This window comes from Pongo pygmaeus, chromosome 19 (genome assembly GCF_028885625.2).
Source record: "Pongo pygmaeus isolate AG05252 chromosome 19, NHGRI_mPonPyg2-v2.0_pri, whole genome shotgun sequence".
Taxonomy (NCBI): Eukaryota; Metazoa; Chordata; class Mammalia; order Primates; family Hominidae; genus Pongo; species Pongo pygmaeus.
In genome coordinates, this window is record NC_072392.2 from 81,244,851 (window position 1) to 81,263,488 (window position 18,638).

Consider the following 18,638-nt stretch of genomic DNA (forward strand, 5'->3'; position numbering starts at 1 on the left):
TGTTGACAGTTGTAGTTGGTTTGGAGTGGACAAACAGGGGACATACTAATTCTTAGCTCATAATGTAAGGATCCAGAATCGGGGGTGGATTGAGAACTCAGTTGTAAATCTATCTGGAAATATTTGATAAAATATTTTATAAAATACTTGACTTAGTTGAAATTCGGAAGTTAGGCAATTTAGTCTAATGGGGAACAAGGTTGGTGGAGAGTGTTGAGGTAAAGAAACACTGGGTCAGCTAGCTCCCAGTATTGGCCACCAGATGGCCTGGGCAGTTTAGGTGCCGTATGAAAGAGCTTTGAAGGTGTGGAAAGAGAAAGCAGTACATGACCTGATAATAAGTATTGCAAAAATGAGGATTCATAATTTAAGCAGTGCTTGTACTACATACAAGGCTGACTGTGGAACCCATCATCAGTTACTTCCCTTTCTCAAGACTTTTGTATTAATTGTCCCATTTCCTTCCTTTGCCCTCCAGTCTTGAAGGCGATTGCATAATTTGAAGCTTTTCAGTGCAGTTCAAAATTTTGCTTTTAGGGAAATTACCAAAGATTATCAGCTGGGCATAGTGGTGTGCTCCGGTAGTCCTAGCTACTCCAAAGCTGAGATGGAAGGATCCTTTGAGCCAGGAGTTCAAGACCACAATGAACAGTGATAGCACTGCTGTAATTATAAGAACTTCCAAAGTTATGTCCTAGAATATATCTGAGGCATCTAGCAATTTATCTCAGTCAACACTTAAAGAAGGCCTTTCTTGATAATTATTAGTCCTTCAGCATGCCTTTCACAGAGGAAAAAACATGCAATTTCCAGATGGTGGACAAATGATTTGTCTTTCTTGTATTGGCTTGATCCTATTACTGTATATAACTTTTTTTGAAACAGAGTTTTTACGTTTTCCAAAAGCCTCAAATTCATGCTAGATTTATGTTTCGGTCTAGTATTCTCATCATTCACACTGTTCAAGCAAACTAAATATGGCCTGAGAAGGACTCCGTACTTCTAAATTTGAGTCCTTGTGGACAAACTGTAACCCAGCTTAATAGGCAGACATGATTAAAAACCGCACTTAGGAGTACGTGCCTGTAGCAATTGCTGAGTCTTAGCAAATCCCAGCAGCCATGTTTCAACCACTCATAGACTGCTGTGTGTTCAAATAAGGCAAATGCCAACCTGTAACCAGTGCAGCTGTTTCTGTACCTCACTGTCGATTTCTGTCCATCACTTCCCTTTTTTTTTTTGTCTATAAATTTGTTCTGACCACGAAGCATCCTTGGAGTCTCCCTGAATCTGGTGTGATTCTGGGAGCTGCCCGATTTGTGAATCGTTCGTTGCTCAGTTAAACTCGTTTAAATTTAATTTGACTGAAGTTTTTCTTTTACTAACACTATTGCATTTGTCATTGGTTGTTTACTTCTCCCAGTATGATTAAATACATACTCTTTTGAGTTCTTCCATTCTTCTCTATTTCTCTCTTTGTCTTTTTTGAGATTATTTGTGATTGTATTTTTTAGAGCTGCTCATGCTTTCAGCAGATATTCACTAAATTTTCTTTTCTTTTTCTTTTTTTTTTTTTTGAGATGGAGTTCCACTCTTGTTGCCCAGGCTGGAGTGCAGTGGCATGATCTGGGTTCACTGCAACCTCTGCCTCCCAGGTTCAAGTGATTCTCCTGCCTCAGCCTCCCAAGTAGCTGTGATTACAGGTGCGCACCACCACGTCTGGCTAATCTTTTTGTATTTTTAGTATAGACAGGGTTTCACCGTGTTGGCCAGGCTGGTCTCAAACTCCTGACCTCAGGTGATCTGCCTGCCACAGCCTCCCAAAGTGCTGGGATTACAGGTGTGAACCACCACACCCAGCCTCTTTTTTTTTGTTTTTTTAAAGAGAAAAAAAGGACAGAGTCTCACTCTCTTTCTGTCATCCAGGCTGGTGTGCAGTGGTGTGATCATAGTTCACTGTAACTTTGAACTTGTGAGCTCAAGCAGTTCTCCTGCCTCTCAGCTTCCTGAGTAGCTGGGACTAAAGCTGTGCACCACCAATATTTTCATTGTGTGCGTTATTAACCCTGCATCTTATCTGTAATGTTTAAAAAGTTATTGGAAGTGTTTATTAAATGCATTAGTGTGTGTATGTTGTATTCTTCTGCAGAAATTTCTCAGAGGAGAAGCTCTATGTTGACAAATGCTAGAAAATGGATAGCATTTACTTTAAATATATGTAGCTTACTTTTTATAATTATATGAACAGATTTGTATTCAAAAGGACTCTGAAGGTCATATCCAAATTATTATTGTGGAGAAAATCATAAAAGGAGATTGTATGGATTGACTGGAAAGATAATACTTAGTTCGTCATTTGGATCAGTTTGTGGTCCTATTTTTATAATTAGAGACTTTCAGACAATATCTTAATATATTACTTTATATTATTTTTAATTTTCTTACCATTTGAAACATTTTCTTCAATCTTTAAACTATTAAAGCATTTTAATGGTATAATTTATTTATTTGGCATAGTTCTAATGTCAAGAAACTTGTTTCTCAGACTGGAAACCAGGTCAAAAATAAGAATAAGCCAATCCACCACAAAACCAAAAATGAGAATAAAAGTAATATCAAACCATTTAAGCAGGAAGTGGATATAGAGAAAGATATTTTTTAAAAAGCTGGCAAACAGGCTGAGATGACAGAGAATTCAGAACATGGTTAGAAAGGAAGATCATTGAAATTCAGGAGAAAGTCAAAACCCAATACCAGGAATATAAGGAATACTGCAAAATGAAACAGGAGCTGAAAGATGAAATGGCCATTTTAAGATCCAGAGTGATTGCATAGAGCTGAAAAACTCACTTCAATAATTTCATAATACAATTGCAAATATTAACAGCAGAATCAACCAAGCTGAGGAACCAATCTCAGAGCTCAAAGACCAGTTCTCTGAAATAACTCAGTCAGACAAAAATAAAGAAAAAACAATAAAGAAGAATGAACAGAATCTCTGAGAAATATGGAGTTGTGTAAAGAGATCAAATTTATGACTCATTGGCATCCCTGAAAAAGAGGGAGAGAAAGCAAGCAACTTGGACAACGTATTTGAGAATGTCATCCATGAAAATTCCCCCGACCTCACTAGAGAGGACAACATTCAAATCAGGAAATGCAGAAAATCCATGTGAGATGAATATCCCGAAGACACATAATCATCAGATATCTCCAAGGTTGAACTGAAAGAAAAAGATGTTAAAGGCAGCTAGAAAGAAGGGGTGGGTCACTTAAAAAGGGAACCCTGGTTAACAGCAGACCTTTCCGCAGAAATTCTACAAGCAAGAACAGATTGGGGGCCTATATTCAGCATTCTTAAAGAAAAGAAATTCTAACCAAAAATTTCCTATGTAGCCAAACTAAGCTTCATAAGTGAAGGAGAAATAAGATCCTTTGCAGATAAGCAATTGCCAAGGGAATTCATTACCATCAGACCTGCCTTACAAGAAGTCCTCAAGGGAGTGCTAAATATGGAAAAGAAAGACCATTACTGGCCACCACAAAAAACACACTTAAGTACATAGACAGTTGACACTGCAAAGCAGCTATACAGTCAAGTCTGCATCATAACCAGCTAATAACATGATGACAGGATCAAATCCACACATATCAATATCAACACACATAGGGTCAAAGTAAAGGGATGGAGAAAAATCCATCAAGCAAATGGAAAACAGAAAAAAGCAGGGATTCCTATTCTAATTTCAGACAAAACAGACTGATATAGTTTGGATATTTGTCCCTGCCCAAATTTCATGTTAAATGGTAATCCCCAATGCTGGAGGTGCGGCAGGGCCTTGTGGGAGGTATTTGGGTCATGGGAGCAGATCCCTCATGTCTTGGTGCTACCTTTACAGTAGTGAGTCAGCTCTTGAGAGATCTGGTCATTTGAAAGTATGTGGCACCTCCCCCCAACACACGCTGTCTCTCACTCCTGCTCTGGCCACTTCATGTGGCTGCTCCTGCTTCACCTGCCATGAGTAAAAGCTTCCTGAGGCCTCCCCAGAAGCAGGTGGTGGAGCTGTGCTTCCTGTACAGCCTGCAGAACTGCAAGCCAATTAAACCTCTTTTCTTATAAATTACCTAGACTCAGGTATTTATAGTAGTGCAAGAACAGCCTAATACACAGACTTTAAACCAACAATGGTCAAAAGAGACAAAAAGGCATTACATAATGGCAAAGGATTCAGTTCAACAGGAAGACCTAACTATTTTAAACGTATGTGCACCCAACACACGGGCACCCAAATTCATAAAACAAATTATTAGAGACTTAGATAACCAACACAAATTTGTAAGCTTTCTTAAAACATTATGAGCTTTTTTTTTGTAACTTTTTTTTTTAAGCTAATCAACTATTATTAGCATCAGTGTGTTTTATGTGTGGCCTAAGATAATTCTTCTTCTACTATGGCCCAGGAAAGCCAAAAGACTGGACATCCCTGGTATATGCCCAAAGCAATGTAAATTGTTCTACCAAAAACACATGTGCTTGGATGTTCATCATAGCTGTGTTCACAATAGCAACATCATGGAATCAACCTAAATGCTCATCAGCAGTAAACTGGATAAAGAAAATGTATATGTGCCCCATGTAATACTATGCAGGCATAAAAGAATGAGATCATGTCCTTTGCAGCAACATGGACAGAGGAGCTGGAGGCCATTATCCTAAGCACACTAATGCAGGAACAGAAAACAATTACTTTATGTTCTCACAAGTGGGAGCTAAACACTGAGCACACATGGACACAAAGAAAGGAAGAACACACACCAGGGCCTACTTGAGGATGGAGGGGTGTGGAAGGTGAGGATCAAAAAATTACCTATTAGATACTATGTTTATTACCTGAGTGACAAAATCTGTACGCCAAACCCTGTCACACGCATTTTACCAAGAAAACAAATCTGCACATGTCCCCTTGAATCTACAATAATAAGTTAAAATAAAAAGCTGGCATTAGAATGGAAATATTAACAGGATGTCATGATTATCAAAATAGTACAGAAGTACTTAATAGTTAATTTGATTACATTATTAATTACATAAACATTTTTATGCATGGGATGTTTTACTTTTTTTAAACAACAGGATAAGAAAAGGGCTTTAAATATACAGGAGGGATGAACATTGAAAATGAAAATTGATTGCCTATTAATAATATAGCAGAAGAAGACATTGTAATAGGTTGTTGAGTCTCCGGCCTTGGTGGACCATTAAGAAGTCGTTACTTCTCCTGAATGGTTTAGAATGGGTGTCACAAACATAAAAGCTTAGGGACCATGTAGATAACATAATGTTCAAATCAGCTAAGTGTAAGAAAATTAGAAATGATTGGAGGCCTGTGAATGGCTTGTTGTTTTCCTGTCCAGATATTTCACTTGCCAGGAATGTATCTGATGATTCCTCCTGAGAGAGTGAACATTTTAAAATTTGGATACAAAATGTGGAAAAGTAGGGTAAAATTTAGATTTACATTAGTGTCAATTAGACCAAACTGCCTTCTCCCACTTAGCTTCAATTTGTGGAGTTTCTATATTAATATTTTATTATGATCAGTTTTCTATTGGTATGTTAATAACTTGAGGAAAATCATTTAATCAGAATGTAACTATGAGATGAGTAGCTTTATGTTTTACTTTTCTATATATTAAAGTAATTAAAAAATGTTTTAGAACTGGCAAAAAAAAAACAAACCCTCTACATCTTCAAAAAGTAGCCATCACTATAATTTATGCCACCCATCAAAATATTTTACCTAAATCAACTTAAGTATGTTCTCCTGGTCTTTTTTTGACTCTTATTAAATTTTAAGTAATAAATTGCTGTTTTTATGATAATGATAATCTGCGCTCATTTTTTTCCTTTCAAAACTTTGAACAACTGTGTGTAAATAATCAGAGTTTGAGTTAGAAGTTCTAAGTAAGCCTAGAATATTCTTGGTTTTCTCTCAGATAAAATTTTGAACTATTCCTACAATTTTCATGCCTTTTCTTGATTCCCTGGTCCACATTCACTCTAGGTAGTCCTCATTGTTCTGGTTGATTTGAAATCATTTCTTGCTCAATGAAACTTACTTTTATTATGCTCCTTCTTTACTAAGTCAGTAAATCTGATGAATCGTGTCTTTGCTCAATTTATTTACTCATTCAAGAAATGTTGAGAGCCTACCATGAACTAGGTGTTGTGGTTAAAAAGATTAATAAGACCAGGTTTCCTTTTCGTTTTTCTTTTTTCTTTTTCTTTCTTTCTTTCTTTCTTTTTTTTTTTTTTTTTTTTCGAGATGGAGTCTCCCTCTGTTGCCCAGGCTGGAGTGCTGTGGCACGATCTCAGCTCACTGCACCTTTTGCCATCTTGGTTCAAGCGATTCTCCTGCTTCAGACTCCCAAGTAGCTGGGACTACAGGCGCATGCCAGCATGCCTGGCTAACTTTTTTGTATTTTTTAGTAGAGACAGGGTTTCACCACATTGGCCAGGCTGGTCTCGAACTGCTGACCTCAAGTGGTCTGCCCACCTCTACCTCCCGAAGTGTTGAGATTACAGGTATAAGCCACTGCGCCTGGCCAACACCAGATTTCTTTATAAGGGATTTGATATGGACAGTGGTATACAAACAAAATATATGTAACTGATAAATTCAGTAAATATTTAGCACCTCCTGTGTATCAAGTATTATTTTCCATTTACAGGGCTGTAGCAATGAATTAAACAGGCATCTTCTGTTCCCTCCTGGAGCTTATATTCTAGTAGGGAAACTGATAAGACAAACAGGTATGTAAGATGTCTTTTGGAGATAAGTATTTGGGGAAAAACACATAAGCAGATATGGGTGATGGTTTTGGAGCATAAATCATACTACAGAGTTGCCCTCCCCTGGAATTAAGGAAGCTGGTCTTTTGTGTCTCAATGATTAATAATTAGTCATTGACTGAGAACCTCTCTAGGGTAGAAGTAGTAAGGCATGAAGCTTTCTGGGCAAGATGGTGCCAGTTAGCCAAAGGCAGTTCTCTGGAGAAGTGGGGAAGCATCTCCAAGCCATTAACAGCTCAATTATTTACATTTTAAATAGTTTTAGTTATCGCATGTATATCCACTACTTAGAGTTTACTGTTAACATTTTATTTTGCTATAATTCATCACATATCTGCCTGTCTATGCCTCCATCAGTCCATCAATCCACCTTATTTTTTGATGCATTTCAAAGTAATAATCTGCAGACATCTATATGCTTTCTCCTATTTAAGCATGAATATTATTAAGTGGATTTTAGCATTTGTTTACTTTTTTCATTTGAAAAAAGTAATCATCTTCAAAACATGTAGAATATTACCATCATCCTAGAAAGGTTTCTCATGCCATTTCTAAGTTAATTCCCATATCTACCCCCAAGAGACAACCATTATTCTGATTTTTTTTGGCATAGATTATTCTTGAAGTTGGTATAAATGTAATAATACAATGCATATGCTTCTATGTAAAGGTTCTTTCACTTGGCATATTACATGTTGTGATTTATCTGTGTTGACTGTAGGAGTTGTTCACTCCTTTTTCTTGCTGAGTAATATTCCTCTTTGTGAATATCCCATAGTTTATTATTCATCTGTTGATGGACACCTAGTCTAGGTATAGGGTATTATAAATCTGTTATGAAAATTGTTGTACTAGTCTTTTCATTATGCACATATGTTTTAATTTCTCTTGGGTAAATAGTAGAGATGGAATCATGCATTAGGTGTATACTAAGTTTCATAATAAACAGCTATATTTTTCTCCAAAGCCATTGTACCATTTTATACTCCTAAAATAGTGTGTTGGAGTTTAAATTACTCTTCATCGTGATCAATATTTGATATTGTCAAACTTTTTAAAGTTAGCTCTTCTGGTGGGAGTGTAGTGGATAGCTAATTATAATTTGTATTTCTGCAATGGCATATAATGTTGAGCCCTTATAATTTGGGTGTGGATCATTTATATATCTACTTTTTAAAACTACCTGTTCAAATCTTTTACCCATTTGAAAATCGATTGTCTCTTTATTACTGAGTTGTAGGTGTTCTTTATATACAGTAGTCCCTCCGTATCCACATTCCAAGATGCACCCCCCAGTGGATGCCTGAAATGACAGTACCAAATCCTGTACACGCTATATGCAATAACTGACCTGATGACCAGGGTGGCTCCTAATTGACCAGTGGGCAGGTAGCATATACAGCATGGATAAACTAGACAAAGGGATGTTTTACCTCCCAGGCAGAATGGAGCAGGATGGTGTGAGATTTCATCAGGCTACTTAGAATGGTGTGTAGTTTAAAACATGAATTATTTCTGCAGTTTTCCATGTAATATTTTTAGACTGCGGGTAACCGAAACCATGGAAAGCAAAACTGCAGATAAAGGGGGACTACTGTATCTTGGATGTAAGTCCTGTGTTATATATGTTTTGTGAATAATTTTTCCCAGTTTGTGGCTTGCCTGTTTTCTTTAATGTTATCTTAGCAGATGTTTTTAAATTTTTAATAACCTCCAAATATATGTTTTTTTAAAGTGGCTATTGCTTTCTATGTTCCTAAGAATCCTTTGCCTACCTGTAAATAGTGAGACAGTCTGTTTTTTAATTTGTTTGTTTTTTTCAAACTGTACTCTGCTTTCTTGAAGATACTTCCCAGAAACAGTCATGGTATTTCAGGCAGGACACGGGCAGACAATCATTAACAGTATACAACAACTTTCAGACTCCTCCTTTGATGGACCACCAAAAATCAGAAAGCCACTATAAAACCCATGAAGTCTTCATTTGATGCTCAGAACAGGGAAAGTTTAGAGGGAGGGTTGACATTTCACATTTAGCTGTTGTTTAACAACTTTTCCTGAGCCAGCCCTGAGTTTCAGGTAGTGAAATGAAAATGGCAAAATTTATCTGAATATCCTCAATTGCTGCTCTTTTGAGGGGCGCCATCTCAGTGGCATCACTGGAAGGTTCAGATTGCCTGACACACTGGTAACCAATTACTGGGGCTCAGGTCCCAACAGGTGTTTGGGCCTAAGGAGTTAAGTCTGTGCTGAAGGTGGAAAGGGAGAAGAGGACATAAGAATGAATTTGTTTTTTCATACCACATGGCATTTGTGCCAAGGTGGCTGTGTGTGTCAAAGTCAGGAAATCCTTCCTCCTGGGAGCCAAGAGGAAGTTTCTTAAAACTAGAAGGGAAAAGGTGTTTTCCTTACATCAATCCAGCTGTGGATACATTCTAGTAGTGATATATGCCTCTTCCCCAAAAAGCAATAATGAAGTGTTCTGTGTGCTAACAGCATAGCTTTAAAAAAAAAAAAAAAAAGGAAAACAAAATTCTGCATTTATATAAAACTTGATAAAAAATAGTATTTCAAACCGTACAGTCACCAGAGGTACACAGTTGTCAAAAATGCACACACTTCACTTGGTATCTCCGGCACCTTCAGCTTTCAGTGCCTGCTCTGTTTTGGCATTTCCATTTTCTGCAGGGTTATTCCCCTTACCCCCTTTGGGTACCTTCTTTCCTTTCTTTACCAGGGGCCTTTTTAGGCTTTGGCTCTGTTTTAGAGGAGCAGGTTTAGCAGACAACCTTGTGGATTTTCTCTGTGGTTTATCCTTCACGTTGGCTTTATCTCGTTTAGTATCTGTCCCCTTCAGTCTTTCTCGTGGGCATGGTGGCATCAGTGGTGGGATGTGGGCACTGGTCACAGGGATGCAGTGACTCATGGGCTTTGGTTGATCTGGAGGTTGTTATTGCCTCCTCCTTCACACTGCTCTGGATTTTTTTAAAAAAAATCTTTATAATTTTAGCTTTTATGTGATGTTTATTTTGAATTAATTTTAATAGCATGATATATAGGTCATTTTTTTTAAAAAAAATGCATAGTCTCTTTGTTTCACCACGATTTGTTGAAAATACTTTCTTTTACCTATTAATGACTTGGTCAAAAACAAATGGCCATGTAGTGTAGGTCTTTTTCTGGACTGTCTGTTCTATTCTGTTGATCTACTTGTTAGTACTTCTGTTGATACCATATTCTCATCAACAAGAAAGAGCTGTAGAGTAAATTTTGAATTCAGGTGGTATAAATGCCCAAGCCTTTTTGTTGATTTTCAACATTGCTTTGGTGTTTTCATTTCCTTGCATTATCATGTGTGCTTTAGAATCAGCTTTGCAATTTCTAAAAAATAAAAAAAAAAAGCCTGCTGGAATTTGAGATTGTTATCTCTTTAGAACAATTTGGAGAGAAGTGACATTTTAACAGTAAGTATTCAACTTTTCAATCCATGAACATGGCATATCTCCACTTACTTAGGTTGTCTTTAATGATTTTTTTTGTTACTGTTAAGCAACATTGTAGAGTTCTCAGTGTCTTTTGTTAAGGATATTTTTATGTCTATGTTCATGAGGTATGTTGGTCTGCACTTCTCTTTTCTTATAATATCTATAAGGTTTTGGGATTAATATCATGCAATACTCATAAAATGTGTTGGGAAGTATTTCCTTTTTCTTTTATTGTCTTAAATAATTTTTATAAAATTGGTATTATTTGTGCCTTAAACGTTTGATAGAATTCACTAACGAAACCACCTAGCTGTATAGTTTGTGTGTGTGTGTGTGTGTGTGTGTGTGTGAAGAGTTTTGATAAATTCAATTTCTTTAATAGAGATAGGGCTATTTTATATTTTTTGCTCAACATTTTGTTAATTTTGACAAGTTATATTTTTCAAAGAATTTATACATTTTATATTAAATGTTATATTTGGTATAAAGTTGTTCATAATATCTTATTTTTTAAATTAAGGATCTGAAATGATGTCCTTTTTTCATTTCTGATATTGGTGATTTCTTTTTTCTTTCCTCAATCAGCCTTGGTTTAGCAGATTTAATACTTTTCATAAATCTGATGTGTGGCTTTGCTGATTTTATCTGTTTTGCATTTGTTTTCTATTTCATTCATTTTTTTCTTTTTACTCTTTTTCTTCCTTCTACTTTCTTTGAGTTTTTATTTGTTGCTTGCTTTTGAACTTTTTGAAATAGCTTAGATACTGATTTTCATCCTTCACTTCTAATACATACATTTAAGGTATAAATTCCTTTAAAACCATTGCTTTAGTTTTATCCTATGAGTTCCCATAAGTCATTTTTATTATCATTCATTACAAATATTTAAAAATACCTGTTGTGATTTATTTACTTTGTTCAACTTATGGGTATTTAGAAGTATATCACTTAATTTTTAAGCAATAGGAGATTTTCTAGATTAAAAAAATATTTACTTCTAGCTTAATTGCTTTGTGGTTAGGGAATATACTCTGAAAGATTTCAAAATTTACTGATACTTTATGACCTAACATATGGTCCATTTTGGTATGTGTTTTGTGTTATAGTTTGTTTTTATTTGGAAGAGAAATTTGCTTATATATGTTCAAGTCTAGTTATTTAATTGTGTAATTCAAACATATCATAATTTTTTTTTAATCTACTTGATCTTGTAGCTATTGACAAAGGTGTGTTGGTCTCCCGTGTAACTGTGGATTTGTCTGTCACCTTTTAGTTTTGTATACTTTTTGTTTTAAATGTTTTCAGGCTTTCTTATTGGGTCCATTGATTTAGAATTACGATATCTTGGCTAGATGAGATGCCTCACGCCTGTATTCTCAGCACTTTGGGAGGCCGAGGTGGGAGGATTGCTTGAGCCCAGGAGTTGGAGACTGGGCCTGGGAAACATAATAAGACCCCATCTTTTAAAAAAATGAGAAAAATTAGTGGTGTGTGGGAGCTCACACCTGTAGTTGTAGCTACTTGGGTGGCTGGGGTGGGAGGATCACTTGAGCCCAGGAATTTGAGGTTGCAGTGAGCTATAATCACATCACTGTTCTCCAGCCTGGGTGACAGCATGAGACCCTGTCTCAATATAGACAAAAGAATTGTGCTATCTTCTTGTTGATAGGACTTTTTAATTATGAAGAAATGCCTTTCTTTAGTAATGCATATTGCCTTAAGTCTACTTTGCCTGATATTGGCATAGTGATGCCACCTTTCTTTTTGTTGGTGTTTGAATGGTATATCTTTTCCTATAATTTTGCATTCAGTTCATCTATGTTTATAGTCTTCCACTAGAGTGTTGAACATAGTAATGGATATAATTTGAGTTTAAATTATAAACCTTACTATTTGTCTTACATTTATCCACAGATCTATGCTACTTTTTCTCTTATGTCTTACTTTCTTTGGTTTAGTCAAATGTTTTTACTTATCCTTTTTATCTCCTCAGTTTCCTTTTAATGAATATCCTAGAGATTACTACATGAGTTTTTGAGTTATTGAAGTCTAACATGAATTATTACTTCTCTTCTTGGGTAATACAGATATCTTAGAAACGTCAATTCCATTACCCTACTCCTTCCTTTTTTATTGTTGTCATGCATTTTAAATCTGTAGATTTGAAAGAACAGCCTATCATTGTTTTTATAGTCGTGATTTAGTAATACTTAAGACCACGTTTACCCTTTCTGTGGCTCTTCCTTTTTGCACGTATATGCTTTTTTCTAGTGCCATTTTCCTTCTGTTGGAAGAACTCCCTTTTAGTAATAAATTGTTTTTTCTTTTGATTTTCATTTTGCAAAGATATTTTTAAACAGAGTAAATTGCTTGATTGGCGCCAGTTTTTTTTTTTCAGAATTTTTAAGTCATTATTTTTTGCTATTCATCATTTCTGTTGAAAGTATCTTTCAGTCTGTTGATTCTTGCTACTTTAAATGTGTTTTTTGGGGGGTCTGGCTGTTTAAAAGATTGTCTTAGTTTTTAGCAGTTTGGCTGTGATTTGCTTAGTGTTTTTCTTTGTAGTTATTCCGCTTGAGTTTGACAAGCTTCTTTCAGATGTGGCTGCATGTCTTTAATTAATGTTAGACAATTCTTGGTTGCTCACACTTCATATATTGCTTCTTCCCAATTTTCACGCTCTTATGAAATTTCAGTTATACGTATGTTAGAACTTTTCAGTGGTTCCATATGCATCTAGTACTCTTTTCTATAAATTTTTGTCTTTCTCTCTCTGTGCTTTGGTTTGGATATTTTCTGTTGACCTGTGTCCCACTTCATGTTTGCTCTGTTTAATCTGCTGGACACACCAAGTACTTACAACACTTTTGGGAAATTTTGCTGTTGAGAAGAGTGAGGATATAAGAGCAGTCATTGAATTGTGGTGGAGTAAAGAGTGGGACTTTCTTTTTGAACAAGATAGACTAAAATATGTTTATGTTATGATTGGAATGATTCAGGAGAGAGAAAAAAAATTAAAGCTGTTTGAGAGAAAAGGAGGAAGATTTTTTAAAATAAAATTCTTGAGAAGGTGAGAGAGGATGTAATCCAAGGCAGTCAGAGAGTTTTCCTTTGGTAGGAGTGGGACATGGAGTAAGCACGGATTCATGCATAGCCGTAGTCTTGTCAGATAGAATTCTGACTTGACCAGTGGAAATTCTGCAGGTGCTATAAGTTTCTAGAATGCGTGTGTGGTGGTGGGCGGGGGGGTTGGGGGTGGGGGTGGTGTGTGTTTGTGCATCAGATGGGAAAATTGTCCAAGAATGGAGAGTCAAGTGAAAGGTAGACAGTATTTATAGCTGCCTAATTATGTTTTCTATTGTTGTGCATCCTCAGTGATATCTACCTTTATTTCTTAGGGTAGTCAAAAGTATTGTATTCTTTTAAGGAATTATTTAAATGTTTAGTAGTCTTTTTTGTCATATAGTTACAGTTTTGTACTATATATTTAAACATAGTTAATTATCTTTTTCTGGTTTGGCACTTTTATTATTTTTTAATTTTCATTTTTAATTATGGGTAAATAATAGTTGTATATATTTATGGGGTAAACATAGTTAATTCTTTATAATTAATTTTAAATTCTTAGTATTTTGAATAGACAAATTTTCTTTTTTCTTTTTAAATTTTTATTTGTTTTTACTTTTTGTGGGTACATAGTAGGTGTATATATTTATGGGGTACATGAGATGTTTTGATACAGGCATGCAATGTTAAATAAGCACATTATGAAGAATGGGGTACCTGTCCTCTCAATCATTTATTTATTGAGTTGCAAACAGTCCAGTTGTACCCTTTAAGTTATTAAAACATGTACAGTTATTGACTGTAGTCACCCTCTTATGCTATGAAAATCAAGTTTTCTTAAACACATTTTCCTATATTTTCTTTTACAGTTTTGCAGTAGAAGAGTATAACCATGTTTCGGAATAGTCTCAAGATGCTGCTTACTGGTGGGAAATCAAGTCGTAAAAACAGGTCAAGTGGTAAGTGACTGTGCTACATTTATTGTGCGTGATATTTTACAAATACAAGTTCTTTTAGGGTCCTGAATTAATGCTGTAACACTTCATTAATGCTTAACTTAGAACTTAAAAGAAAGTTTACATTTCTTTGGGCTTTCATACTCTTTATTAAGAGGTAGGAACACTTGAATGCTTATCAGGAATAGTCGAAAGAAAGGAAAACCTTGTGAAGAAAAATATTTATTTCTAATATATGAGAGTAATGTTTCTGTGCATTTGCTTATTAAAAACCTTCTAGACCTAAGTTTATGTTTTTGAATTAACACATGAAATTATTGCAATCCTAGGCACTCTTTGGGGAAGGAAATTGTAAAAATAACTGTCCTCAAAGATTTATACAGAAAGTGAAATATAAGTTGAATTTTTTATAGCCATTAAAATAAAGTTTATGGGTTTTCTTTTTTAGAACAAGGAGTTAAGTCTTAGGCTTTTGAGGTAAAACTATATATACTTTCTTGGTAAAAAATATTGAAAAGAAATGTATTAGAATGTTTTTTATTAATGAGTAGTAGACTTTTATTGTATTCTTCATAATCTTTTCAACTTATTTTTCTGCAGTTTATAAATTTATATTGGTACTGTATTTATTATCATTGATTTCAAAATGTTTCTGTAATTCTGATTGTGATTTCTTCTTGACCCATAAGTATTTAGAAGTGTATTTAGAAGTATTTAGAAGTGTATTTCCAAACTGTTGCTGATTTTTTGTTTATCTTATTGTAAGAGCAAACTCCCCTACATTAACAAAAGGAAAACTGTTTTTCCCTCCACTGCTCACACCAACATTTCTGACCACCAAATATGTGGGGTTTTTTTTTTTTTCCTACAGTGATTCAATTCATTTCTCTGGTAGACAACAACTGTATGTCCTACAATTAAATTCAATTCTGACGCTGTCTACCCTGAGTTAGCACAGGCCCTATGGGTTATGGTCTCAGTCCTACAAGACTGCTTTCCACTTCAGACACCAATTGCATGTGGTGGATCCCCAGGTTACCCACAACCTCTGTCCGACTTGGCTACAAATCAGAGGTTCCCATGACCCCTTTCTCAGGTTCTATCACTTGTTAGAATGGTGCACACAACTCATGAAAACAGTTTCTTTACAAGATTATTGACCTATTAAAGAATACAGTTCAGGAACAGTCAGATAGATGGAAGATGTGGGTAGGGCAAGGTATGGGGGAAAGGGCCCTGGGCTTCCATGCCCTTTTTGGGTATGCCACCTTCTCAACATCTTCCATGTGCTCATCAACCCAGAATCCCATCAAACCCCATCCTTTTGGGTTTTTACGGAGGCTCCATTATGCAGATATGATTAATTCATTGGCCATTGGTGATGAACTCAACCTTCAACCCATCTCTCCTCTCCAGAAATCAGAGGGTAAGGCTGACTCTCATGGTTGGCTCCCCTGACAGCCAGCCCCTGTCCTGAGGCTATTCAGGAGCCCCCAGGTACCTACCATTCGTCTCATATAGAAAACCACTTTTATCACTCTGAAGACTCAAAGTTTTAGAGCTGTGTGCCAGGAAATGAGCAGAGACAAATATTTTTTTGTTGTTGTTTTGTGTGGGTGTGTGTTTTTTACTACGTCATGCTTCTTATTGAATTCTAGCTTAATTATACTATTAGCAGAAAATCTATTCTGTATTATTTTATTCTTTTGATATTTATTGAGATTTGCTTTACAGTTAATCATATGGTCAGTTTTGGTGAATGTTCTGAATGTACCTGAAAATAATGTGAATGTCACAGTTATTGGATTCAGTGTGGATCAGTTTTGTTAATGATGGCACTCAAACATTTCATATCCTTACTTAAAAAATTATTTACTGAGAAAAGTGTGATAAAATACCACATTATGATTGTGAATTTGCTTATTTCTCCTGCTAGTTCCTGAGGATTTTTGCTTTGTATGTTTGGAAGCTGTCTTATTAGGAACATTCAAGTTTAGGATTGTTACATCTTCCTGATGAATTGACCTTCTTAAAACCGTTATGAAATGCCTCTCTTTATTTCTAATAATGTCTTTTGTTTAAAAGTTCATTTTTTTCTCATATTAGTATAAGGACTCCAGGTTTTTTTATTAGTATTTGCAAAATATGACTTCTTTCATACTTTTACTTTCAACATTTCTGTGTGCTTATGCTGTTAATAGCATATAGTTGGGTTTTCTTTTCTTTTATTCAGACATGTTTTTTTTTCTCTTAAGAAAGTCTTTGGTCTACATTAATTTGGTCAGTCGTATATTTAGGTATCTGTGTGCTGTCTACTTGGCCTATCCATTCCATGCTTCTTTCTCGCCTATCTTTCTCTTTCCTCTCTTCCTTTCTTTTGCGTTGATCAAAACTTTTTTTTTTTTTTGAGACAGGATCTCACTCTGTTGCCCAGTCTGGAGTCTAGGGGCACAAACATAGCTCACTGCAGCCTCAACCTCCTTTGCTCAAGCAATACTCCCACCTCAGCCTCCTGAGTAGCTGGGACTACAGGTGTACACCACCACACCCAGCTAATTTTTTTAAAAATTTTTTGTAGAGATGAGATCTCAGTACTTTGTCCAGGCTGTTCTTGAACTCCTGGGGTCAAATGATCCTCATGCCTTGGCCTTCCAAAGTGTTGGGATTACAGGTGTGAGCCACCATGCCTGGACTCAAAACATTTTTTACGATTCCCTATTTTCCTCTATTAATTTTGAAATTATATACCCTTTTGAAATTTTTTCAGTGGTTACCTAAAGATTAAAACAATCCTTAGTTTATTGAACTTTGATATTTAGTTGATATGTTTACCCTCTTCTTGGACAATGCAAGAGCTTTAGATTCTCTTCACCTATCTTTAACCTCCACAAGACATTACTGTTCTATGTAGTCACTGTTACTTAGATATGCCCATATATTTGACCTTTTCATTGATTTTCATTCCTTCCTGCACCCCTCACTTTCTGGATAGAAGTAACTTTATCTGAATAACACCCTTTGTTTTGTTTTATTTTATTTTTAGAGACAGGGTTTTGCTCTGTCACCCAGGCTACAATGCAGTGGCACTATAATAGCTCACTGTAACCTCAAACTTCTAGGCTCAAACATTCCTTCTACCTCAGATTCTGGAGTAGCTAGGACTACAGGTGCATACCACCGCACCTGGCTAATTAAAAAAATGTTTTTGTAGAGATGAGATCTTGTTATGTTTCCCAAGGCTGGTCTTGAACTGCTAGCCTCGAGTGATCTTCCTGCCTTGGCCACCCAAAGCATTGGGATTCAGGCGTGAGCCACCATACCTGGCCAAGAAGACTCTTTTAGAATTTACTTTAGTGAGGAGTCGTCTATGACAAACTTTACTTTTGTTTATCTGAAAACGTCTTTATTTTGCCTTCATTTTTGTAGATGTTTTTCTTTTTTTTTTTTTTTTAAGAGATGGGGTCTCTCTGTGCTTTCCAGGTTGAAGTGCGGTAGTTATTTACAGGTGTAGTCCTAGTGCACTGCAGCCTTTAGACTCCTGGACTCAGGTGATCCTCCTGCCTTAGCCACCCGAGGAGTTGGGCCTACAAATGGATGCCACTCTTCCTGGTTACTTCTAGGATACTTTTATGCAAGTATAATTCTAGGGTGCAGTTATTTTCTTTCAGTATTTTACAATGTTATTTATTGTCTTCTGGCTTCTTCCATTTTTTTCTGGTGATCAGCTGTCAGTCTAATTGCTGCTCCTTTAAAGGCAACCTGCCATTTTTCTCTTTTGAGGTTTCTAGATTTATATTGGTATGCCTAAGAGTATTTTTTTTATCTTTATCATTGAAAAAAATCTTTATATTCTGGCCAAGTGTGGTAGCGCATGCCTGATAATCCTAGCACTTTGGGAGGCCAAGGCAGGCGGATCACTTGAGGCCAGAAGTTCAAGACCAGCCTGGCCAACATGGCGAAATCCAGTCTCTATTAAAAATGCATAAATTAGCCAGACATGTTGGCACATGCCTGTAATCTCAGCTACTTGGGAAGCCGAGGCAGGAGAATCGCTTGAGCCTGGGAGGCGGAGGTTGCAATGAGCCAAGATTACACCACTGCACTCTACCCTGGGTGACAGAGTGAGACCCTGTCTCAAAAAAAAAAAAAGAAAAGAAAAAAAGAAATCTTTATTGTCTATTCATGTTTTTATCCATGTTTGTAGGATTTCTTGACTCTGTGGCATGATGTCTTTTGTCAGTTTTGGAAAACTATTACCCATTATGTCTTCAGATTTTA

At 36.0% G+C, this 18,638-nt stretch overlaps 1 protein-coding gene across 6 annotated transcripts in view; it reads left to right on the plus strand.

The window, feature by feature from the left end:
- Positions 1-18,638, plus strand: part of TANC2 (tetratricopeptide repeat, ankyrin repeat and coiled-coil containing 2) — a 487,927-nt gene that overhangs the window by 45,848 nt on the left and 423,441 nt on the right. For all 6 annotated transcript variants that reach the window (XM_063657089.1, XM_054458934.2, XM_063657088.1 and 3 more), the window contains exon 2: positions 14,274-14,363. In XM_063657089.1, the coding sequence (XP_063513159.1) occupies positions 14,297-14,363 (67 nt within the window). In that variant the 5' untranslated portion in view covers positions 14,274-14,296. The remainder of the gene's footprint in view (positions 1-14,273; positions 14,364-18,638) is intronic.